The following is a 25,766-nucleotide window of genomic DNA, read 5'->3' on the forward strand; positions in this document are numbered from 1 at the left end:
CAGTGCGAGGGCTTGGACAGGGGCCACTCCCCTAAGTCACCAATGTCACAGTACCGCAAGAGGGGACAAAGTGGAAAGGACGGGTTCTGGGGTCACCACAGGGAAGGAATTCCTGTAGTTGAATTATCCAGGTTTACCGTCCCAAAAGTGGGCTGTTATACTGCAAAATCACCCCACATGTGTGTCTGCTTCAAGAGTGGCCACCCCCCCTTTCTGCTTCTCTATCACATCATGATGTAACCAGGCAAAATCATGAGCCAAACAAACCTCTTTTTTATAAAACCTCAGGTATTGTGTTATAGCAACACCAGAAGCGTATCCATTATTTAAATAATCAGAATTTAGGTCAGCATTCTCATTGGAGGTCAGTTACTCTTCAGGTCTACTGCCCAACCACCAGAAGTTTGTTTTTAAGAACTTCAGTTGTAATTACTGCAAGAGTAAGGCACATACAAAAACAAAACAAAACCCAGACTGACAGCACAAGGGGCCTGGGGAGGACACCACGACTACACATGCCTTCCATAGCCTGAGCATCACAGCCACACCACCTGATGCAGCAGCCATCAGCCACGGGTGATTGTCCAACACGTGGCACAGTGTGCAGACACCTGTATTTGTCACACTGAGAAGGAAGCATTTAGGCTAAATGTTCACCCCTGAAGCAGTTCTAAACCCCATTCAACAGACGAAAATGGGCACTTTATAGTTTACCTTTCTTCGGTTTTTGGAGGAATTGTACCTTTTTCTCATATATTGACAAATCATATTGATTTCATCTATGCACAATTCGTTCATGGAATTTACTCACTTTCCTACTTATGTGTTAGGTTTCTAATCAGGTTATTGTTACGTGATCTTAACTGTACGTTAGATCTTCAGAAAGGTCATGGAGAAATGTAATTAGAAGGCAAGTTTAGGGTTAGGCATTTGGCGCCACTTGGAATCCCTACCTCCTGTGTGATACAGAGAGGCCCGGAATGCTGCTACAATCCCACGGAGAATCATCCACCCCAGCACTGACAGTGCTGAGATGGGAAACTCCACGACACATGAAGAAACTCCAGTTCCAAAGAACAAGATGGACAGGGCAGTGGGGACCAGGACCTGCCAACAGGGTACCTTACTGTGAAGTCCCAGAGCCAGAGATGGGGTTAAGGCTGTTGGTCAACTGAGCTGAAGAAAGAAGGCAGTGGCCTTGGATTGTCTGAGCCCAACATAACCCCCAAGCGTCCTTACAATAACAAGGGAAGCCGGCGGGAGCATGTCAGAGAGCGAGCGTGAGGAGATAGGGGTCTGTGTAACCCACAAAGCCTAGCTCCAGACCACTACACCAGAAGAAGGGGTGCGGCAGCCCAGGGAGAAGCACTCTTACTATTCTGAGATTCTACCACAGTGATAGACTTACGTAGTAAACATTTCCCTGTCATTAAAAATGAATGCGAAGCATCGTTTTCATTGACCATGTCATAGTTCATCATTCATATGGATCTCCCTCTAATGTTCTCTCTTTAAACAGCCATTAAGTTGTTTACAATCCTGCACTGTTGCAAATAACCCTGAAATTTCTGAAGGAATTTTTTTTGGGGGGAGGGCAAAACAGATTCCTAGAAGTCAAATCCTTGATCCAGTGAGAATTAAAATGTTGAGCCTCTTCATAAACCCTGCCAAATGCCTCTCCAGAAAGGCCAGCACAGAGAAGGTCAAGAGAGAGAGACAGAGTGCTTTCTTCCACTCCCCACACTCCTGCAGGGCACAGGGCCAGGTGAAACCTAGGTAGGGCTGACTGAGATCTGAACTCGATCCAAGTCTCCCACATGGGTGGCAGGAGCCCAGTTCCTTGAGCCTCTGCCTCCCAGGGTCTGTGTTAGAGTCAGGAGTCAGAGCTGTGTAGTGAACCCAGGTATTCCTAGCAGGATGCAAGCGTCTTAACCAGTGCCTTCAATAACCACTAGGCTATATGCCTGCCATGCAGAAGTTTTAAAAATTGCTTGATAGGGGATCTAGCACGATAGCCTAGCAATTAAATCCTTACTTTGCATGTGTCAGGATCCCACATGGCACCAGTTCATGTTCCAGCTGCTCCACTTCCCATCCAGCTCCCTACTTGTGGCCTGGGAAAGCAGAAGAATATGACCCAAGGCCTTGGGACTCTGCACCCACATGGGAACTCCTGGCTTCTAGCTTCAGAACAGCTCAGCTCTGGCTGTTGTGGCCACTTGAGGAGGGAACCAGTGGAAGGAAGATATTTCTCTCTATATCTCCTTCTCTCTGCAAATCTGACTTTCCAATAAAAATAAATGTTTTCTTAAAAATTGCTTGATAGTTGGTTACTCATTACTATGTCAATTAATTCCATAATGATGTAAATTTTTGCTGATGGTATGTTGGAGCTTTCAATTGACTGGGATGATACTCTGCTGGCTCTGTCATCAGACCAGAGAGGGTATACCTAAGAAGCCGTTGAACTTGACGGGACAATAAGATGCTGGACTCTATGTTTGGTATACGCTTGCAATGGGGAAATCTCAACTGAACTTGAGCTGTGGTTATGCAACAAGGTGGAGGAATCCACCATGGTGGGAGGGTTTGGGGAGGGGTGGGGAGAACCCAAGTATCTATGTAACTGTGTCACATAATACAAGGTAATTACTGAAGTTAAATAATAAATAATTTAAAAAAAATTGCTTGATAGGGGCCTGGCGCGATGGCCTAGCGGCTAAAGTCCTCTCCTTGAACGCGCTGGGATCCCATATGGGCGCCAGTTCTAATCTCAGCTGCCCCACTTCCCATCTAGCTCCCTGCTTATGGCCTGGGAAAGCAGTCGAGGATAGCCCAAAGCCTTGGGACCTTGCATCCGCGTGGGAGACCTGGAGGAGGTTCCTGGCTCCTGGTTTCGGATCAGCACAGCACCTATTATTGCGGTCACTTGGGGAGTGAACCATCGGACGGAAGATCTTCCTCTCTGTCTCTCCTCCTCTATATATATCTGACTTTCCAATAAAAATAAACAAATCTTTAAAAAAAAGTTGCTTGATAGGGTCTGGTGCTATAAGTGAGTTAGCAGGCTAGTGCTCTACTCTCAGCACCAGCATCCCATCTGGGTGCTGATTGGAGTCCTAGCTGCACCACCTCCCCGTTTATGGCCTGGGAAAAGCAGCAGAGATCTCTCTGGCCCTTGGAGGAAGCTCCGGGCTCCCAACTTCCAATCAGCTCAGCTCTCACTATTGCAACTATCTGGTGAGCGAACCAGCAGATGGAAGACCTCTTCATGTCTCTCCTTCTCTCTGTAAAATTTGCCTTTCAAATAAATCCTTTTGAAAAAAATAGTTTGGAAGGTGAAAGTGAGTACGTTCTAAACTGTCTTTTTTCATCTATAAGCCATTTGTTCATGGTATTTGCTCACTTTTCTTCTGTGTTGAGTTTCTGATCAGGTTATGTTATGCTGTACTACCCCATGGTATGTTATGTAAGTGATTCTTCAGAAAGTTCACAGAGGAATGGAATTAAAGAGGTAGGTTTAGGTTTAGGCGTTCGTCATGGTGGTTAAGACACTACTTGGGACACCTACATCCCATATGACAGTGCAGGGGCCCGAGTCCACATCCCCCTTCCAGTGCCAGCTCGCTGCTAATGCACACCCTGGGAGGCAGCAGGTGGCGGCTCGAGGACGTGGACCCACGCCACCAGTGTGGGAGACCCAGGCTGAGTTCTTGGCTCTTGGATTTGGCATGGCTCAGCCTGAACCGCTGCAGACATTCAGGAAGTGAACCAGTGGAAATCTCTCCGTCTCTCTGCCTTCCAAATTAATTAATCAAAATATACTAGAAATAAATTTGATTTTTAAAAAATGAAAATCCACTGACAGGTTCTCATTATGTGCATTTTCCATGGACTTTCCAAAAACTCATTCTTTCTCTGTCTCTCTTAAAATTTCTCTCACACACACATACACATTTTAACATTTAAGATAGGGCTCGGCGGCATGGCCTAGTGGCTAAGGTCCTTGCCTTGATCCCATATGGCTGCTGGTTCTGGTCCCGGCAGCTCTACTTCCTCTCTATCTCTCCTCCTCTCGGTATGTCTGACTTTGTAATGAAAATAAAATAAATATTTAAAAAAAAAAAACATTTAAGATAGTAACCCTGTGCTCTCATTATGACAAAAATATTTTGGAAAATATTTGTTGTGCATACTTATTTTGGGAAAACCTTTGCCATCAACAGTAGTTTAGGTTGCCTTTTAGCAATTAGTGTTTGCTAATATGTCATACTTTTGTTTTTCCTGTTGTCAGATTTTCTCTTTGGGATTCCATCCATGATTCAAACACTTACAAAGCCTATCCAGTCCAGGGGTAAATATTTACACACATTCCCTTCTGAGTTTTATGCGTGTAACATTTAATTTCTTAACTTTGTGACTTAATAACTTCACCACCAAGAGATGCCAACCACAAAATAAAAAGTGGCAAAATTCCTGCCACTTTTTAAAGCTACAAACAGGTGACAAAACCTCAATGTGATGTACTAAACTATCAGTCTCCTTGTGTGATCTGGTAAGGCCATCAGCCACAAAAGACAAGCAGGTCATTTGGGAGGCCCTGGTGCCACCCCAAGCCACGAGCCAATCTCTTCTCCCTGTGGTGATCATCACAGGAGAAGATTCCCCAGAACTCGCTCTTTCCACAGCACCTGCTCAGCCTCACCTGGACTCCCTGACCCCTGCTTCCCTGTTCACCTGCCACCGTCCCGAGAGGGAAGGATGGAGATTCCTCCAACCCCCACCCCGCCTCGCCCACCATCCGAGAGGCGATGGCCTGGAGCTGTAGCAGTGGCTGCCAGTAACATCTCCACGCTCTGGTTGGCTCTAAAAAGGAGCAACAGCAACATGTACCAGCAACAGCTAATAAAGGACCCAAGATGGCAGATGACGTCATCATTTCCAGACTTTGAGTCCTGAGAAGGTTTGAAAGGCCACCTCAAAAACAAGAGTACAGGGCAAAGAAAACCAGTGACAGGGCATCATGCATAAACCAGGTCATGTGACACCAACTCCAACCGCCCCTCTGTGAGGCACTCATCTCTTTTTTTTTAATTGCATTTCATTTTTTTAATTAATTACATTGCATTATGTGATATATTTTTTATGCACTGGGATTCCCCCGCCCCGCCCCACACCCTCCCCCCACGGCAGATTGCTCCACCTTGTTGCATTTCCATAGTTCAAATTCAGTTGACATTCTTTCATTGGAGGTATCTACCAAGCATAAAGTCCAGCATCTTACTGTCCTGGTAAGTTCAATGGTTTCTTGGTGAGACCATCTCTGGTCTGAAGGTAGAGCCGGCAGAGTATCATCCCAATCAATTAAAAGCCCCAACATAATATTTCCAACCATTTACAACATTGTGGTATTAATTGACATGGTATTGATTAACCAATATGTTAATAGGAAAATGCAGGTTCTCAACCACAACGTGTGACTTCTTCATAGACATTTCAATTTTGGTTTATATTCAGCCGTGTTCTATACACCTTAAAATGGCTTAGATTGCTATTCAGCTGTCTCATGAGGCACTCATCTCAATGACTCCACCACACGTGTGTCCTTAAACAAGACCGTTAGTGCCATACGCCTGTTAGCCTTATTTAAATTAAAACATAACACATCATTCTTTTGCAAATGCATTTTTCCATTCAGCAGTAACTGCTTGGTGCCCATGTTTCCTCATGCAGCTATAATTTACCCATTAATACCGCTCAATGGGTTCCATTAAATAAACATGCCACAATTCATTTGCCCAGTCAACTGTGGATGAACATCTGGGCTGTTTCCAGTTTGGTGCAGTCATAAGCGATGCTGCTGTGAACACTTGTTAACAACTTGATTGAGGTATAATTTATATTACCACCAAATTTACCCACGCCAAGTGAATTACGCAGGGTTAGGTAACCATCATCACCACGCATTCCAACAACTCTCCCACTCCCCACTCCCCAACCACCCTTTGTGTCCATTTGCAGCCAATCTCACACAACCACTGGAGCCCCAGCAACCACGGAGCCAGATCTGGCTCTGGACAGCACTACTGTTTTTCTTCTAGAAATTTCCCACTAGTGAAATCCTACAATGTGTCATCTTCTATGTGTGGCTTCTCCCACTTAGCAAAGTTTTGCTGAAGTCCACCCACATCGTTGCTTGTATCCAGGAGTTGTTCACTTTTGTTGCTAAGTAGTTCGACATCCATGTAACATATATGTACACGTGATGTCACATGCATGCAAGTACACATAAATAATCCTGTAACTACAGTACGTCTTTCCAATCCAACCAGCTTCAGGTGGATTAAAGACCTCATAGTGGAAGACAAAGCTCCAGGTTTTAGCAGACGGTGTAGGAGAAGTTCCAAGAGGTCGAGGCACACAGGTTGCACCAGCTCCAAGAGTATTTCCAACATTCCTTGAGAAGTGAGGAAGGGAAGTGTGCCACAGTAAGCTAAACCTCTGCTTGGGATGCTCCCTGCATTGCATGCTACATCCAGCCCTGGCTTTTCCACTTCTGGTCCAATTTCCTACTAATACGCCGTGGGAGATAGCAGAAGATGGTTCAAGTGTTTGGGCCCCTTCCACCCACTGGGTTAGCTTTCATTCTGCTCAGATCTGCACTTTAAAGTGAAGAGATGTTAAGGTGGACTTGTCTCTCTGCTCCTGAACAACCCGAGGATCTTAGAGCACTCTGCCCCAGTCTCTCCTGATGGACACACTAGAGCTGCTGCCAGGCACCTCTGCTTTGTCCTCCACTTCCAGCCACTGCTGTTTGGGTAGCGTTCTTCCCACTAGTCTCCTTCCTTGGTACATCCACCCTCCTTGTCACTCAGACCCTTTCTCAGCAGTCCCTTGGCGAAACGTGCACACAGGGTGGGACTCTGCCAGGTCCCAACTGATGAATGAAACCTAAATTCCTCATCCCAGCTACCCTCTGGCTATACCACAACACACCCCACTGTGCTCCTGCTGTGCTGTCCCCCAGCCCTCTGTTCCCCCAAAAGATGTGTGCATCCTGACTCCAGAACCTACGACTATGCTGCCTTCCATGGCAGAGGGGAAGTGAGGTGCTTAAACAACATATGATTCTGAGTGTTGCAGGTGGGCCCTGGCCCAGAAGTCCGAGAGGAAGGCTGGGAAGAAAAGGGGAAGTAGCAGCATCAGAAGGACCTGGCCAGCTGCTGTCACTGTGAGCCCAAAGCACACGGCACCTTCTAGTAACTGGAGAGGACCAGGAGACACATTCTGGCCTGGAGACTCTAGGAAGGAGCCCCGCCCCACCAGCACCCTGCATTTTCTCCTGTGACACTCTAGATCTCCAGAGCTGTTAAGCAAATGCATTTGCCTTATTAAAGCACTCTGTGTGTGGCTTGTCATTTGATGACAACAGCTATAGAAACTCAAACGTCCCCCTGCCAAAGCCTCCTCCCGTGTTCACCCTCTGTGCCCACACTGGACAGAGGGCCTGTAAGCTGGGAAGTGTGCCCGCCTCACGGTCATTCAGTTCCAGGCCTGGGTGGCAAAGAAGTGAACTTTAGGGCTTTAAGCGGCCCAGCAATGAGACACCCATGAGCCATTCTGATGATGTCACACAAGAGAAGCCGGAGATTCAGAGAAGCAATTGACTTTAAGGTTGCTCCACCAACACAGAGCCCACACCCTGCCTGGCAGCCCTTGGGTCCCCTGTCTCAGGGATCAGAGCCCAGAATCCCAGGACAGATATAACCTCCAACACAGCACCCCAGAGAGGCACCATGAGGAACCAGGAAAGCTGTGCAGAGCTGGGAGAAAGTCAGTGCAAGTCATGCCAAGCCAGAAGGGGGAAGTGACCAGAACAACCCCCAGGAGCAGCCTGAGCAGCTCTGCTGAGAGAGACACTGAAGTATGAGGCTGGGACACCTAGGAATGCCAAGCCAGAGGGCGGCCTTCAGGACAGACACCTGCACTTCAGAGCGCCTGGGTTCCATGCAGCTCAGCTTTTCATTCCAGCTTCCTGCCGTCGGGCGCCCCTGGGAGGTAGCACGAGATGGCTCAAGTACTTGGATCCCTGCCACCCACGTCGGTGAGTCAGACTGGGCTCCAAGCTCCTGGCCTTGGCCTGGCCCAGCCCTGCTGATGTAGGTGTTTGGCGAATGAACTAACAGATAAGAGAGCTCTCTCTCTCTCTCTCTGCCTTTCACATAAAGGTGAAAGATCCCGTTAGGGAAGCAGCGAAGGTGGGAATCTCGAATGAACGCACATCTGTGGGCCAAGGCAGCATCCAGCAGTGTGAAAGTCAACAATGCAGGTTTTCCTGAGAGGTCGGGAGGGCTCTGGGGAGGATTTCTGGAATGCCGAGTTAAAGCTCACAGCACCAAGGACTCGAGGGCTTTGTGCCTAGGCACCCCTGCTATGTACACATGCTGCACGAAACAGAAACGTCGAGTTCCAGGCTACTGAGAACCGGAATGTAATGTTCCCTCCCTCCCCTGCAGCCTGGTGTTGCTGGCCAGTCCCTCCCTTGCCACCTAGCCTGTATGCTGGAAGCCCCAGAACTACCGGGTGCAGCTGAAGAGGCCCCGCCCCACCTTGCTTTGGGAAGAATGACAGGTGCAACCTTGCTGCTTTGTAAGCGGCAGGCAGAGCACGGCTGAGGCTGGGGGCGGGGTAGGCCAAGCCACAGGGTGTTATTACCGCCCTCAACTGGGCGGCCTTAGCCCAAACCAAGTGGGTGAAGATGGGGAACGCCACCTTCCAGCCCAGCCTTGTCACACGCCAATTCTGACGTGGTCGTCCCTTCCGCCTGGTCAGTCACTTTTGGACAGAAAAGCCCGATGCACCTGCTTTCCTCACCGCTTTTCACTGAAAACGAAGCCAGCCGCAAGCAAAGGATGCTGCCCCTCTAACAGAGTGAAACCCTGAAGACAGGACCCACCTTGTTGAGAAGACCCGGAGACAGCAACCGCAGCATCCCAGGCGCGTTTGCTGGCCTGCGCAGCCGTAACCCTTCCCTCTGGCTCGCCACCGCCAGTCCTGGAGGCCCCAGGGCTGAGCTACCTCCAATTCTGCATTTATTCGTTCTCCCTTTCTAAAAAGGGAGCAAACTCCAGCCCAGGGCCAGGACAGGGTCTCCAGGCCTCTCCTCACCCAGTCATGACCCAGGAAATGGGGGCCGGGCTCCCCTGGGGCACAGGGAGGACCCCACCGAATGACGTGAGCCGGAAGCCGGAAGCCGGAAACGGCTGCTGCTTCACCGGGGGAGCCCTTTGGCTGATCCCCGGAAGCCGTTGAGGCCGCTCTAAGGCTGCTCCCAGGCCTCAGGAGACACTGCTGAAGGCCTGGATACCAACCAGGTCCCAGGGCGCAGAAGGGCCTACTTCCTCCCGTGGCCACTCTGCTCCTGGCTGACTCTAACCCGGGACCCGGAAGGACCTACAAGCACATCTCTGTCGCTGCCTGGATAGGGACCAAGCTGCCTCGCTCCCTGGGGCTGACCTCACGCTTAGCCCAGACCTATGATTGCCCCTCACCGTCAGGTTCCGCAGCCGGCAGAGGAAGTGGCCTGGGTTCGGAGACAGGCAGAGAGGTAGGTATGCGGAGCCCAAGCAGCCCGGACAAGCACCACTCACCCTCCAGCGTCTGAGAAACGCCCCAGTCAACTCCAGCTGCTTCCCATCACCGAGACGCAGGCGTGCCCTAAAGAGATGCTCACTTTCTGGCTGTGGCCATCTGGGTCATTCCCCACTCCTGGAAAGCTCACAGAGGGAGGTCAGCCTTCACTGAAGGCTCCAGAAACCCCCTGAGGTCAGTTCCAGCAGCATGCTTGGGGTCAGACTGTGCCTCTGCCAGTGAACAGAACAGCTGTGGTCCAACCCAGCACTCAGCAGTGCCCACTCTGATCCTTCTGTGGCCACTCAGCAGAGCCTCCCTGTCCCCCCAGGGGCCCTGCGCTGTGCCTCCCTTCCAGTTCTGGTACAGTGCCAGGAGCTTGGGAAAGCAGCCCACAGCCAGACCCCAGACCCTCACGGTGGTACCTCTGCCCCGAGTCCCACACACAGCAGCTCCTTGCACAATCACAAGCGTAGGAAAGGCAGCCTGGGCCAGACTGGACCATCAGCGGCAGCTGGCATCTCCTCTTCCTGCAGCTCTTCATAGAGCACTGGCGCCCGCTCTTCCACACACTGCACGTGTGCACAGGCAGCAGGGCTCCTGAACACAGTGGCGTTTTCCATTTCTAGAACAGTGATCTCTGTGCCACTGTGGGGGCCGACATTCTCAGACCCATCAGGCTCTGGCAGAAGCCCCACAGCACTCTCCTATTTATTCTGGGTGGGGGAGGGGAAGGAAGGAAAGGAAAGGCTTTTCAACTTGAGTGCCAACACAAACCTGACAACGGAGCGGGCTGACGAGAGCAGAACACTGCCTGGGCCTCAGGACTTCTACCAGCTGCTGCTGGGATCTCACCTGAGAAGCATCCCCTCAGCCCCTCTCGGGACAGGTGCCAGGTGGGCATCGCTGCACTGTCTCAGGTCCTCCCATGCCTGCCAGCCCAACCCTGTAGAGCCTCCAGAGGACAGGGTCGAGGTGGAAGGCACATCGCCCCGTCCGCCTTCCCTTCTCCCCACTCGATCAATGGCTGCTGATGCAGGCACAGGCTGGGTGTGGAATACCTGCCGCACGTATGGTGTAGCAGGCTGGGAGTGGGAGGCATGAGTCCCAGTTCTGGCTGTCCCTTCATCACTGTGGGACCTCAGAACGTCCTTCCTCTGCCCTGGGTCTTGTTTTCTTCACCTGTGAAGCTTAGCTGAACGCCTTGCACTGTGAGCATTCTCATCCATGCTAATAGCAACCCAATCTGGTGCTGGCTTGTGGACCACAGCAAACCTGCAGCACGGCCAGACCCTAATGGGAGCTGCCAGCTTCAGGTACCCTGTCTCATTGTCTCCAGCACCTTTGCCAGGTCCCCAGTGGGGAAGCGAATCACTGCCCACAAAGCCCCCCACCCACCCGAAGCATCCCTGGCCCCATCCTAGAAGCGCCCCCAGTCCTCTTTTCAATCAAAAGGCGGGAGGGGGAACTGCAAGGAAGGGCAAGAAAGACCACCCTCTCAAGCTCCTGAGCAAAATCCATCTTGCCCTGTAACACACAAAAGCCTTCGCTGGGTTTACCTTTTCTTTCTGAAACTCCATTGCCAAGTCCCAGGGCATGAAGATCCCGTCCTACGTTTTTCCTCTAACACATACTTGGTTTTAATTAATATAATTAAGTTGCTGACCCTCCTTGAGTTCTTTTTCTACACACAGGATGAGGCAGTTGGAGCCTCGGTTGATTCTTCCGCATGTGGCGCTTTCGTTGGCCCAACAGCACCTGCCTGTGGCAGAGATGTCTTTCTCACCATCTGCTTTCTGATGGCATTCTACCCCGGTGGTGCTCAATGCCAGGACCCAGGTCACCAAACCCACAGCTAGATAACTTGCAGTTCCAAGAGGTGATATATCTAATCACATCTGCCTCACATCCAAGGAGCAGATGGGGCTATCTTGCTAGGACACAGTTTTCCAGGCTGTCCATGAATGAATATGCAGAGATGGCTTCTCATTGTTGTGTGTTTGTCTTTCATCCAGGCAAGCTCACAGACTACAGAAAAGTGCCTGTCTAAACAAAGATAGTACTTCATGCCCTGTCAAAAACAATCTTTTTGTATTTGTTTTTTTGGGGGGGCAGCCCCAAGGGTTTTCATCTACATGTTACTGTTTAGAACTACACCAAGGGCCCAGCAGCGTGGCCTAGCAGCTAAAGCCCTCACTTGAACGCCCCAGGATCCCATATGGGCACCGGTTCTAATCCTGGCAGCTCCACTTCCCATCCAGCTCCCTGCTTGTGGCCTGGTAAAGCAGTCAAGGATGGCCCAAAGCATTGGGACCCTGCACCCACCTGGGAGACCAGGAAGAGGTTCCTGGTTCCCGGCTTTGGATCGGCACAGCACCGGCCGTTGCGCTCACTTGGGGAGTGAAACATCGGACGGAAGATCTTCCTCTCTCTCCTCCTCTTCTCTGTATATCTGACTTTGTAATAAAATAAATCAATCTTTAAAAAAATCTTTTAAAAAAATTGAAAAAAAAAAAAAAAAGAACTACACCGAAAGGCCACCCATAGCTGCACAGGAGGTGGGGTGGTGGCAGCCCAGAGAACAGCAGGTGGTTAAGCAGGTGCTAGTAGCCAGACTGTGTAAGTGTGTTCACAACCTGCTGGTAAACTCCACTGGTAAATACACTGCAAGTTGCACTGTCCTGCTAGATTGTCACTGTCAAACTCTTAATTTGTTGATTTAGAAAAAGTCATTCTTAAAAAAAAAAAATTATTTCAAAGTATTAGCATTACAGGGCCCAGCGCAGTAGCCTAGGTTGAAGTCCTTGCCATGCATTACAGGATCCCATATGGGTGCCCCACTTCCCATCCAGCTCCCTGCTTGTGACCTGGGAAAGCAGCTGAAGACAGCCCAAAGCCTTGGGACTCTGCATCCACGTGGGAGACCCAGAGGAAGCTCCAGGCTCCTGGCTTCTGATTGGCTCAGGCCAGCCACTGCAACGACTTGGGGAGTGAGTCATCACCGGGCGGAAGATCTTCTTGTCTCTCTTCCTCTCTGTATATCTGACTTTCCAATAAGTAATAAATCTTTTTTTAAAATTACAGAATATGTTTTCTTGTCAAACTGCACACACACGCCAGACTGAGATCCAGGTCCGAGGTCTGAGGAACGACTCACATAAACACTTGTCAGTCGCGGCTGGAAGACCCTAGCTCTGGCACTGCCTCAGCCACCTGTTGGTAAAGGCGCTGCACGAAGTGGGACAGTCGGGAGTCCCTCGGCCGCTTAGGACAGGCAGCTCTCTGAAAGCGAGGTCTGGGACCCGGGAAAGCGCTCCCGAGCAAAGTACAAACGGAGGGCTCTGAGAGCCGGGGGTTTGGGGCGGGGGGCTGGCATGTCTGATGGACGGAGAGGGGAGGGGAGAGGGACTTCTTGGACCATTAGCCGAGGCCTTTCGAGGCCAGGAGGAGGATGTGTAGACTGTCCTCGGCACCCTAGGCAGGTTCACCTGTCCCCCACCCCATGTGCAGCGCCAGCCTAACGTTGGCCGAAGCAGCCGCCCTTCGCCACCCAGCTGCTCGGGCAGCGCATCTTCGTCTCCGAGCCCACCAATCAGCATCCGGAGCGGCGCCCGTGGCGCGGGGTGTGGGCTGTCTCTGGTCCTCAGCCAATGAGTGCCGCGGCCCGAGGCGGTGCCTCGCAGCCCCCTCCCAAATGAAAGCAGCCGGCGAGGCCCGTGCGGCGTGCGGGGAGCCGGAGCCGCGCCGGACTGAGCCGAGCGCGCCCAGCACCCGCCCCCGGCGCGCCTGCCCGCCTGCCCGCCCGCGCTCCGCCTCCGGCCCGGGCGCGGCGCGGCGCGGTGGCCGGGGCGGGGGAGCGCAGGGGGCAGGGCCGCGGCGGCGAGGAGGGGGCGGGGAGCAGAGGGCCCGATAAAGAGCTGCGAGGCGGCCGCACCCCGCGACAGGCTCGCGGGCAGCCTCGGCGCGTCCCTTCCGTCCGGCCCGCGCCGGCGGGGAGGCGGCGCGCGGCCCGCAGCCCGCCCATGGAGGCTTTCCCTTGGGCGCCCCGCTCGCCCCGCCGCGGCCGCGCCCCCGCGCCCATGGCGCTCGTTCCCAGCGCCCGCTACGTGAGCGCCTCGGGCCCAACAAACCCTCAGCCCTTCAGCTCGTGGAACGACTACCTGGGGCTCGCCACCCTCATCACCAAGGCGGTGGACAGCGAGTCGCGCCTTGGCTGCGCCAGTGGCGGTAGCGGGGACGGCGGCGGCGGCTCCCCGCCCTCGTCCTCCTCGTCGTCTTGCTGTTCCCCGCACGCGAGCGCCGGGCCCGGGATGCTGGGACCAGCCCTGGGGCGACCCGACTACGACGAGGAGGAAGACGACGCGAGTGACGACCCGGGCTCCCGGGGCCGCTGCGTGGGGGGCGCGCTGGAGCTGCGCGCGCTGGAGCTGTGCGCGGGCCCCGCCGAGGCCGGGCTGCTGGAGGAGCGCTTCGCCGACCTGAGCCCCTTCGCGGGCCGCGCCACCGCCGTGCTGCTGGGCTGCGCGCCTGCCGTCGCCGCCGAGGGGACGCCGCGTGGGGAAAGGGCCGCGGCGTGGGCGGCTGAACCCCGGCTGCACGCGGCCCCCGGGCCGGCCGCCGCCCGACTGCTCAAGCCCGAGCTGCAGGTGTGCGTATTCTGCCGGAACAACAAGGAGGCGGAGGCGCTCTACACCACGCACATCCTGAAAGGGCCCGACGGGCGCGTGCTGTGCCCCGTGTTGCGCCGCTACACGTGCCCCCTGTGCGGCGCCAGCGGCGACAACGCGCACACCATCAAATACTGCCCTCTCTCCAAAGCGCCGCCACCACCGCCTACAGCTCGCCCGCCGCCGCGCAGCGCCCGAGACGGCCTGGCGTGCAAGAAGCTGCGCTGAGGACCACAGCCGGCGGGTCTGCTCCCGAGCCTCTGTGGCTGCCCCGGAATCCACTCGGCACGGGACCTCGGGAGTTTGGCAAAGCAACCGATTCTGCGGACGACTTTGGCGCTGAGCGCCTGGGACTGGACACTCGAGTAGCTGGTCTGCATCTCCCTGGTTTCTCGTGGGCGCACGCCCAAGGACGAGGGCTGGGTGTTAGTTTCCGCTGGCTGAACACGGCAATTCCGCGTACCTGTTTTAGATGCGCATCAGTATGGAATTTCGCTCTAATCTTGGATGTTTCGTTTTACCAATGGAGGCACCCTATTAGGTCTGGAATATTTTTAATGGCCTCTGAACTGAGCCTTAAACTGGCGATTTTATGGAATGTCGACGAAAGTGACTATTTTATTGTTTGACGCAAGTAATGCTTTAGTTGTCCTTAATAAGTTACTCTAATTCCAGGTGGAGTAAGCCCCTGGTGCCTTCACCGTAAACTTGACAGTATTGGTTTGGACGGAGCTCGTTTCCTTCCTAGCTGGAGGTGTAAGACGCGCATCTGTAGCAGATAGAATGCAGCTCATGCTTTTCTGTACCAGCTCTTTTATTACTCAACTAGCCTTTTTCACCTTTAGAAATTGTGCCAAGTCATAACCATACTGTGTATACACTTGGAAATGGTGCTGTTAAAAGTGTATTTATAGCAGTAACAGTATATGAATGTACTCATGTCACAGCTCCTAGCTGGCCTTTTCTCCTGGCGTCCAACGCGCTTACAGCTCTCTGGAAATGTTTGATGTTAAGACCAGAAAAGGGAGGAAGGTAACACAGGAGCAATAGCCTAGCCTGAACTGCGTGGATTAGGCTCCGCAGTGGAGCAGAGTTGACCCCAGCTGTTGCCTCACGGGCTCCTGGAGCTCTAGGAAGCTAGTGTACTAACGTGTGAGGAAGGGGTCGGCTCTGCTGGGTCTGGCTCACATCAGGATGTGCAAAGGCACTGCTGCTGGTAGTGGTTGGCAGCGAGGAACACAACCTTCGCTGTGGAATCACTCGTTCGGACAACCCCTAGGCTCTGTTCATTATCCCCAAGTGACACTTGATTCTTAACAAAAGCTCCTAACCACAGTTGCACCTTAACACCTTTATTTTAAAAGGCCATTCCCATCATGTAACCAGGAGGTAAAAACACGAGGAAGCCAAGCCACTCTTCCAAATGTACACACTTCACTATTTGAAAATACCAGCCACAGGTACAGTCCAAGTCATGAAAGGCTCCCAGGACGATTCAGCTAGGGTGTTGGGAGTTAAGACTGCTTTGACACTGAACAGCTAATTTCCTCCACAGCAAATTGGCTTCATGTGGGACACTGGTTTATAAGTGTGACAAGTTGGGATAAGTTAACACTGGGCAGCTGTCAGCCTTTCTGGCCAAGGGGGTTGCAAGGTCCCTGCCAGCTTAAGCCCCAGATCAGAGCACTGCAGAGCTGGCTGTGCCACAACCTAATAAAGGTATGTAACTGTGTTCTCGTACGAGGAAATCGACTAGTTAAAATGGTCTTTGCTTTTTGGGTAATTCTTCTCTAAGGGTCCCCATAGAGACCACCGTGTTCTCCAGGCCAGAAGACCCAGCAAGTTTAGGGTCTCGGGCATGTGGCTTTGGCATCTCAATGGGTATCACACTAATCCACTCTTCTGTGACTTCTGCCAGTGGGGACACTGTGAAGTTGGGAGGTGAGCAGATTTCAACCCATGTAAGAATTCCCTCCCTATTCCACCCCCCACCAGATCTGTGGATTTTTCAACATCGCATTTTTTACAACAAATTTCAAATAGTTTGCAAGGGTGAAACAGGATCTTTGGAATTTAGAGGCATCTTCTTGTGTAGAACCCGCTGTAGACAAGCTGACATCTTCCAAGGAGCTTCACCCCGCCCTGGGGGGTAAGGGGGGGTGACCCGTGGAGGCCGAGGCAATTACCTCATGTTATTTTTTGGACACATTCCAGTGGCAACTTTGTTTTCTTTTTTTTTTTTTTTAAAGATTTATTATTATTGGAAAGCCGGATATACAGAGGAGGAGAGACAGAGAGGAAGATCTTCCGTCCGATGATTCACTCCCCAAGTGAGCCGCAATGGGCCGGTGCCGTGCCGATCCGATGCCAGGAACCAGGAACCTCTTCCAGGTCTCCCACGCGGGTGCAGGGTCCCAAAGCTTTGGGCCGTCCTTGACTGCTTTCCCAGGCCACAAGCAGGGAGCTGGATGGGAAGTGGAGCTGCCGGGATTAGAACCGGCGCCCATATGGGATCCCGGGGCTTTCAAGGCGAGGACTTTAGCCGCTAGGCCATGCCACCAGGCCCGGCAACTTTGTTTTCTATGAAGTCTTTTTTTTTTTTTTGAAGCTGCAAAATTGCTAGCTTTGATTAAAGCAACTTTTTCTTAGATTTGCTTCACAAAACTTTTATTAATCTGTATCCTAAACATGTGTACTTCCAAGGGAAAGATAAAGTCTTGGTCCTCACATTCTGGTCTGTTCTTAGTCACTCTGAGGAACACCACTTTCCTGATACCCCCCAATGCACTTCAATTACTTATAAAAAGTTGAAAAGTCCCCCAATCCATAATCAGCCTTTGGCAGGAAAGGATGTGTAGCCTAGTGGTTAAGATAGCGGTGGTCCCACAGCGCACTGCCTGGAAGCCCAGCGGACAGCACTAGCGGCTCTGTGACTAAGACCCTGTCACGTGTGTGGGAAACCTGAACTCAGTCGCTGGCTTCAGTCCCAACAGGGACCGCTGTCTTGTTGGGATTTAGCAAATAGGCCAACAAATTAAAAAACACATGCCACCCCTAGCTGCAACCCTTGCACTGAGGACAACAGGACAGTGTCTTGGTGGACAGTGTTCCTGCCCCCAGAGCCACTGTGCTGAACAATGTTACTCTCATGCAAAAGGCACATCAGTGACAGGGTAAGCAATTTAACTTTCCTATAACATCTGCCAATAAAAAGGCAAGGTGGCGGAGTGGGAGCAGACCCTGTCACCGCCTCCGGGCCTCTGGATTCCTGACTTCCAAAACAAAGCAGCTGCTAGAAGGGCATGCTTGGAAAAGTCTGTGCTGAAAGTGAGGCTCTGAAACCAGCCTTTGGACCCATCCATCACTCATACACCTAACTCCTCAGCAGGCTTTTCTGTGATGTGTGACAATTATAACACCAACTCACTGGGGTGAAATTATCCCCTATAAAAATCAGTATTCTGAAAGTCTTTTACTGCCATGAAAAGGCCTCTTCCCACAGAAGACCCCTGCGGTTTGAAATCAGACTCCAGAAGTCAACCACTCCCTCTCCTGGCCTGAGCAGCAGCGGAGCAATAGCTCAGCAAACAGGCAAATGATTTTCTAGAGAAACTAGGGCTTTTCTAACTAAAGGTGAAATCAAAAGGTGGCGCCTTACAGCATTACACAGAACTAACAGAGGACATTTCAGGGGCAACACCCAAACAAGGTTACTTTTACATGTGTTTAGGCTACTTTCAATCTTCATTAATACTCAACACTGAGACGTTCAATGGTACTCAAGTGAAATAAACCCAGCTGAATTTGCATACTTACCATTATAAACACAACACTGACAAATTCAACATTAAACAAGAAACAGTAAAACAAATTCTGTAAGTATTTTATTTTTCACTGAAGAAAAAACACAGCAGCAAGTTCTGTGTTGGCTTCAATAAGACCAAATAGTTCATCTTTAACACAGCTACGACACTCCAAAATTGAAGCCAGCACAGTCGTTACTACAAATTACTCCTGGAAAGAATCTATCCTGAAGAGAAAGAAAATTAGCAAAGAATTTAAACAGTTCCTCCAAACCACACATTTATAAATATTGTCATATTTAAAATGCTTGAAAGGCATGAATTCTCCATTAATGGAAAAGCAATTTGCTATTGGCAACAGGAAAAAAAAAAAAAAAAAAAACCTCAGCGATAGTTTACCAAATGCTTTAAAATGTAAAAGCCATGTTGTTTCGGATTCCCACTCAAGCAGCATCCTTACCATGCCAATGACTGTACTAACCTCATACTCACCTTGCCTCAAGTGAAAGCTACAGAAGACCCCGCTATATCCAATGTGTGTGATGTTTACTGCAGAGCGGATCTAAAGTCTCTGTAAATTTAGTTAGCAGTAAATACCTCAAAATTCCTAAATGAGGTATGTTTCAATCACTAAGTGATACGGAAACTGTCTCAGGCCCACTGCCCTAAAAGGTCTTCAGACAGACACATTTTAAACAGAACCTTATTCCAAATTCTCATTCCAAATTAATATCAGATATTTCAAAATCAAAAGAAAAGGATCAGTTCTATACCAAGATACAGGTGTTACTCAATACCTGAAGGGTTCACATTTTATTTTTTAGTTTTCCTTTTTTTTTGTAAACAAATGATTGATGAAATAATGCAACACCTTAATTTCAGAAAATGGCATGGTTTTCAAACCTCTGTGGATATGGTGCATGATCAATCTAATATATAGGATTAATACAAGTTCATGCTTTTGTGTAATGGTGAAACAAGGTTAAAGAACCCAACTGAAATTGGCTGAAGCACAAATATAATAATCCTTGAATGGGACCAAACCTAGGTAAGACGGGAGTTGGAATCCGTTCTCAGGGACCTAGCGGCGCACTGTGGTCCATCCGTCCTCATCAGTCTCATTCTTGGTACGCCGCAGAGACTCCCTGTCCTTCTCAGCTCTCCAGGAGGTCTTCTCCTTGTCACCTTCTCTCTCTCGTTCCCGCTCCCGCTCCCGCTCCCGGTCTCGGTCCCGCTCCCGGTCTCGGTCCCTAGAAAGAGCTGGGGGAGGAACTCGACGAGGTTCCCGCTCTTCGGCTCGGTCATCTTTCCTGTCATCAGCACGCCTCCAAGAACTTACTAAAAAGTTGAATTTCAAAAAATAGTGTTATCACAATTAAAAATAATAGGTAGTTATAATCATTTATGTAATTTGACAAGATATTGAAAATGAACTACCAACCTACAGATACAACTCAAAATTGAAATTAAGATCAAACTGTTGCCCTGAGATATGTCTTAACCTGTATAAATCTTCATGGCAAAGTGACAAATTTTAAACTACAGGAATTCCAGGCGATTATTAAGAATTTTAACTGCAAATTAGCCATTACACTGAAAGCCATCAATTGTTGCGCTAACAGAACAAACGGCCTTACAATCCTACTGTACAGCTAAAACACTGACCGTTTCTAAGGAAGGCAAGCACTCTAACCACACTCAGGAAGCAGCTGCTACGTGAACTGCAATTTCAGAGCAGCAGTGTGCAAGCCCAGTTAGCTTCACGCTCTGCTCATCACTCCTTAGCACTGTGAACACCCAGACAGCTCCACCTCGCAGCCTGCCTGCCAAGGTGGGGTCCTCAGGGTATCAGACACCACAGTGCGTCTGCCACGTCGCCATACCTTCTTCGCGCTCTGATCTCAGGGGGGGTCCCCTCCGGTCCCGGTCATCTCTCAGATCCCGTCTGTCTCTCAGATCCCGCCGGTCGTCTCTGTCACGGCGCCGGTCATCCCTGTCATCTCGGCGACTTGAATCTCTCCAGCTAGAAGCTTCCTCGGCTGGTCCTCGCCTCCAGCCACCTTCGTCCCTGCAGTGCGTGAAAGGACAAATGAAGCTCTTCCTGCTGCCTGTGGGGCTGTGTAGCTGTGTGCATGGTGAGCACAGCAGATCAAGTCAGTGCTCGTACCAGGAGCAGATGACCATAACCACAGCTCCACTCACAGCCTCTCTGCTGCCCTGTGTGACAGACAGCCACCATGGGATGGAAACATGACTCCTGGCACTCCTGGGTGTATCACTTTGGCAAATGGAACATCCTAGAACTAGGTAAGAGGCTTTTGAAACTATAAGGGCAATAAACTGCAGCCATATGGACTGGGCCTATATCAGCTCAAGCCTCCATGTTATCATTCAGAGAAGGCCACTCCAACTGGACAGCCTCTAAAGCTGCATTGCTGTATCCTGGACAGGGCTGGGGCTTGGAACCCACAGCAGGAGCTGCAGGGAAGCAGCAGCGCCGCCCCACCCAGAGCGGGCAGTGGACCTTACCTGGGCCTTCGGAAACGCTCTTCTCGGTCCCCGTCCCTCTCCCTGTCCCTGTCTCTTTCAGGCTCCTTGTCGTTCTCCTCGCGGTCTGCATGGTCTCTGTCTCTTTCTCTCTCCCACTCACGTTCCTCGGGTGCTCTTGATTCTCGGGGAGGTCCCCAACTCTCTTCTCTCGCCTTTTCTTTCTCTCTCCATCCACCTGTATTTTTTAAGAAGCAAAATTACTTTTTCCACTCGTAAAATAGGCAATCGTCATGGGGAATTTAATGCAGGCATGAGTTCTTTACTATGCTAAAATGCTAATGTAAGAAAATACCACTTTGGGGCCAGTGCTGCGGCACAGCCAAACTGTCACCTGCGGTGCAGGCGTCCGGTAGCTGGACTTGGGCTCCTGAACCAGAAGGAAGCTCCAGGTCCTTTTCTTTTTTTTTAAGATTGACATTTATTTTTATTGGAAAGGCGGATATACAAAGAGGAGAGACAGAGAGGAAGATCTTCTGTCCGATGGTTCACTCCCCAAGCTGAGCCAATCCGAATCCAGGAGCCAGGAGCTTCCTCTTCCAGGTCTCCCACGCGGGTGCAGGGTCCCAAGACTTCAGGCCATCCTCGACTGCTTTCCCAGGCCACAAGCAGGGAGCTCAATGGGAAGCAGGGCTTCCAGGATTAGAACCAGTGCCCATGTGAGGTCCTGGCAGGTTCAAGGCGAGGACTTTAACCATTACACTATCGTGCCAGGCCCATTCCAGGCTCTTGCCTTTCACATGGCAGACCTGACAACTGTGGTCATTTGGGGAATGAATCAGTGGATGGAAGGCCTCTCCCTCTCTAACTTGAGCTTTAAAAAAATTAATAATAATTAAAAAAAAATTTTTAAACTTCACAAAAAGCCCTGCTAAAACCTGTATTCAAAGACTGAGTACAAGTCTGTTCTTATGTAAACAGAATGTTCAAATAGCGGTTTTCAGAGAAGTAGAGAGAACCTGCCTACTTAAAAACTGCCAATATTGAACACTGATGGCACTTCAATGTTTTGTGAAACCAAAAAGCAGAGCAAGCAACTTCACATCAGCTGGGGCCAGGTCAGACCAAAGCCTGTAGCACCAGCATCCCATATGAGCACAGGCACTTCATTTCCGATCCAGGCACCTCTCTGCTTAATGGCCTGGTAAAGCAGCACAGAATGGCTCAAGTTCTTGAGCCCTTGCACCCATGTGGGAGACCAGGAAGAAGCTCCCAGCTCCAGGGTTCAGACCGGCTCAGCTCTGGCCACTGCAGCTATTTAGGCAGTCAACCAGATGATGGAGGATAGATCTCTCTCAAGTCTCTCCTTCTCTTAGGTTTGTGAATCTGCCTTTCATTTAAAAAAAAAAAAAGCTATGACCCCCCTCAGGCTCATAGAAAGTAACCTTCCATGTTTTCTAGGATTTCTCAATATTCAAAAATCCTTTCTAAAACAGGAACCATGATTTAGAAGAATCTACCATTAACCACATTTACATTAGGCACAGTAAAATTAAGTCATTTGCCCTGGTCCTCACAGCTCAACTGTGGAAAGAGGTGAGACTAGAAATGACAGAATGCAACAGACGCCACTAACAGTAAAAGGCAGGAGGCCACTCAGAACAGACTGTTCTGGAGAATGTACAAAGAACTGAGGAGAGGATTTTCAGGGGGTAGCCTAGCAGGTGAGACTTGAGTCTCACATGGGAGTGCAAGCATATCCAGCTGGCACCTCCACTTCAGCTTTCTGGTAATGGGAACAGATATAGCTTCAGTTGGATTCTTGCCATCAACATGGCACTACTGGATTGAACTAGCCCCCAGCTTTAGCCCAGCCCACTCGAGACACTACAGGCATGGTGAGTGAGAGGGTCTGTCCCTACATATGTATGTGGGGAGAGGGGGGAAGGAACTGGTGTATTTGTGGAACAGCATAAGAAACTGCCTTTTGGGCCCGGCAGCGTGGCCTAGCGGCTAAAGTCCTCGCCTTGAACGCACCAGGATCCCATATGGGTGCCGGTTCTAATCCCGGCAGCTCCACTTCCCATCCAGCTCCCTGCTTGTGGCCTGGCAAAGCAGTCTAAGATGACCCAAGGCCTTGGGACCCTGAACCCACGTGGGAGACCCACAAGAGGTTCCAGGTTCCCAGCTTCGGATTGGCACGGCACCGGCCATTGCACTCACCTGGGGAGTGAATCATCGGATGGAAGATCTTCCTCTCTGTTTCTCCTCCTCTCTGTATATCTGACTTTGTATAAAAATAAAATAAATCTTAAAAAAAAAAGAAAGAAACTGCCTTTTGGGACACTGCTTCATCTCAGTGCATCCTGACTCAGTGCCTGGGTCCCTGGAAACCAACTAAGAGATCCAGGGGAAGTTTCCAGGCTCCTGGCTTTAATTTGGCCCAGTCTTGTCTGCTGTGGGCACTTGGACAATGAGCCAGCAGGTGGAAGCTTATTCTCCTCTGCCTTTCCAGAGATAAGCATACACATAGCAAAAAGCTAGGAGACAAAAAAAACCATCAAAGAATCAAGAGACCCAAATGAAGTATACACCGTGACTAGAGGAACATCAAAGTCAGAATGAAAGGTTAAATACACATAAGAGACAAAACAGAAAACGTAAGCCCCATACTTCTAGCTGTCAAAGTTAGACGGACACTTGCATTCTAGCTGTCCGGAAGAGGACGGTGGGTCAGGTGAGAACCTGGAGTAAACAAGGCAGGAGTGAGGTTATTTCAGTTGTGCTTTTTTGTTTGGCCAATTTGTAACAGAAATTATTTTACTGATATTGAAAAACACTGCTTCTCGACCTTTTGGCTAAGATTAAATGAAAAAGAGAAGACACTTATTTAGAAGTGAAACAAAACTTTCTAGGGGCAAACACATCAAGCATGTTCCATAAGTCAATCTAGTTTTCTGAATATCCCACCACCCAAAAAAATCCCAATGTTACCTGGCTTCACAAATGGTCTCCACGGGCCGGGTCTGGAGTCCTCGCCCCGCCTGGAGAGCCGCTCATCATCCATGTTTCTCCAAGGGCCCCTGTCGTCATCAGCTCCCCGTCTAGGAATTCGATCATCATCGCTAGCTCTCCAAGGTCCTCGGTCGTCGTCCAGGCCTCGTCGGGGACCACGGTCATCGTCCAGACCTCGTCGGGGACCACGGTCATCATCCAGGCCTCTTCGGGGACCACGGTCATCATCTAGGCCCCTCCGGGGACCTCGATCGTCATCAGCATTTCGCCAGGAGGGCCTCTCGTCATCAGCACCTCCTCGCCTGGGCCCCCGGTCCTCGTCCATCCCACGTCTTGGTCCTCTGTCCTCATCAGCTGTTCGCCAGCTTCCTCTGTCCTCCTCCAGTCCTCGTCGGGGTGGCCTGTCATCATCCGCATGGCGCCAGCTCCCCCTATCATCATCGCCAATTCTCCGAGGAGGCCTGTCGTCATCTGCACTGCGCCAAGAAGGCCGGTCATCGTCCAGCCCGCGCCGGGAGAACCGATCGTCGTCGAGACCACGCCTGGGGCCTCTGTCGTCATCCAGGCCGCGCCGGGGGATGCGCTCCTCATCCGGCCTGAGAGAAGACTCTCTGTCGTCCTCGTCTCCCAAGCGCCGCGGCCGGTCTTCATCTCTGCGGTGAGACCTCTCTTCATCCCGGCCTTCTGCGCGTCTCCAATCCCTACACAGAAACAAACCACATTTTTTAAAGCAAAATTTGTAGAAAGCGTATTTCTTGGAAAATTATCTTTCAAAAAAAAAAATCAATCTAGTCTATATTCATTGATCCTGATCCTTAAAATTATACCCCTAATTCAACCACAAGCACATGATACAATCCCTGCCAACAAGCTGACACTGCCCGCGAACGGCTGTCTGTGCTGTACACAGAGCGCCACTCAGCAACCGCTCACCTTGGTGAACCTTCTAAATTCAATTCAGAAGAAAATAAAGCCAGTATTCTTGCCTATCATTAGCAGTTATTTTTAAAAATGAATTAATTATTTAGAGGATAAAAAAATAGCGCATGTATCTCGAATTCAGTCAATGTAGGTAAACAGCATAACCCAGAACCGAGCGCTTTTCCTACAGTGCTTTGGTCCTACAGGCCCAGTCACCGATCACGATGACATCCAACAGAGCACTGGTTCGAGTCCCTGCTGTTCCACTTCTACTCCAGTTTCCTGCTAATGTGAGGATGGCCCAAGCATCTGGACCCCTGACAATCACACAGATCAGTATGGAGTTTCTGGCTCCTGGTTTCAGCCTGGTCCAGCCCTGGTCATTGCCCTCTGCGCAGTGAGCCAGCAGACTGAAGACATCTCTCTCTCAGGATAACCACACAGAAGCAGTTTTGGTGCCGGGGGCTGCAGGCACACTGTGTGAACAGGACCAACGAGCACTTACTTCTCCGGTGGGCCTCGTCTCCACTCAGAGTCAGCCTCGGGTCCCTTTCTCCAAGTACCTTCTGAGTCTCTGTCTCCCCAGCGCGAGTCCTGGAGGAGGAGGAGGAGGGACGGGAAGCAGTGCTGTGACGGCAGCTGGCAGTATCCCACTCACTCTCAGCCCTGCCAACCCGTTAGCATGTCATCTTCCTTTCCAGCAGAGAGCACACCGACACAACCGTAAGCGTAGTATTTCCATAGACCACGTTCAGCTTGTAAATGCAAGCAGAACGACTAGAAAGCAACCTGGAACAATTAACATGTCTACAGATTTTCTATCTAGAAATTTCTTTTACAGGTTACATGGAAAAGAAAAACAAAACTAAAAAACTAAATTAACCATAGTGCCTATTACAACCATCAAGCCAAGGACGGAGCCAACGAACTGCAAGGCCAAGACTGACAGCCTCTCTCTCCGAAATATCCGGCTGATGGCACGACGAGCAGCCCCTCAGGAGGAATGGCTTCTCCGCACGCTCTTCCACGAGAACGCACACAGCTGTGTACCCAACAGCCTCAGTGTAACGACACCGGCACAGGACAACCTAAGGCAATGAGCTACAAAATAAACTCCATGAACCTATTTGTTGGGGGTCATTACTTTTTTTTTTTAAGATTTATTTAAAATTGGAAAAGTCAGATTTACAGAGGAGGACAACGATCTTCCATCACTGTTCACTCTATCACACTAGTTACTAAG

General features: G+C 50.6%; 2 protein-coding genes across 4 annotated transcripts in view; one reads left to right on the forward strand and one right to left on the reverse strand.

Annotated features, from left to right (window-relative positions):
* The first annotated feature begins 13,506 nt into the window (after positions 1-13,506).
* On the forward strand, positions 13,507-14,531 carry NANOS1 (nanos C2HC-type zinc finger 1). The gene has a single exon (XM_004580209.3). It carries the CDS (start codon positions 13,653-13,655, stop codon positions 14,523-14,525), a length of 873 nt encoding a protein of 290 aa, XP_004580266.3. The 5' UTR covers positions 13,507-13,652; the 3' UTR covers positions 14,526-14,531.
* A 3,628-nt stretch (positions 14,532-18,159) lies between these two features.
* Positions 18,160-25,766, reverse strand: part of EIF3A (eukaryotic translation initiation factor 3 subunit A) — a 31,744-nt gene continuing 24,137 nt past the window's right edge. The window contains exons 18-23 of one of the 3 annotated variants that reach the window (XM_058671568.1): positions 25,029-25,117; positions 23,777-24,303; positions 23,582-23,746; positions 20,630-20,825; positions 19,984-20,168; positions 18,160-19,438 (exon numbers count right to left, since the gene is read on the reverse strand). In XM_058671568.1, the coding sequence (XP_058527551.1) occupies positions 19,182-19,438; positions 19,984-20,168; positions 20,630-20,825; positions 23,582-23,746; positions 23,777-24,303; positions 25,029-25,117 (1,419 nt within the window). In that variant the 3' untranslated portion in view covers positions 18,160-19,181. Of the gene's footprint in view, positions 19,439-19,983; positions 20,169-20,629; positions 20,826-23,581; positions 24,304-25,028; positions 25,118-25,766 lie in introns of all 3 variants that reach the window. The other 2 variants (XM_058671567.1, XM_058671566.1) reach the window with 2 other exon arrangements.

This window comes from Ochotona princeps, chromosome 13 (assembly GCF_030435755.1).
Source record: "Ochotona princeps isolate mOchPri1 chromosome 13, mOchPri1.hap1, whole genome shotgun sequence".
NCBI lineage: Eukaryota > Metazoa > Chordata > Mammalia > Lagomorpha > Ochotonidae > Ochotona > Ochotona princeps.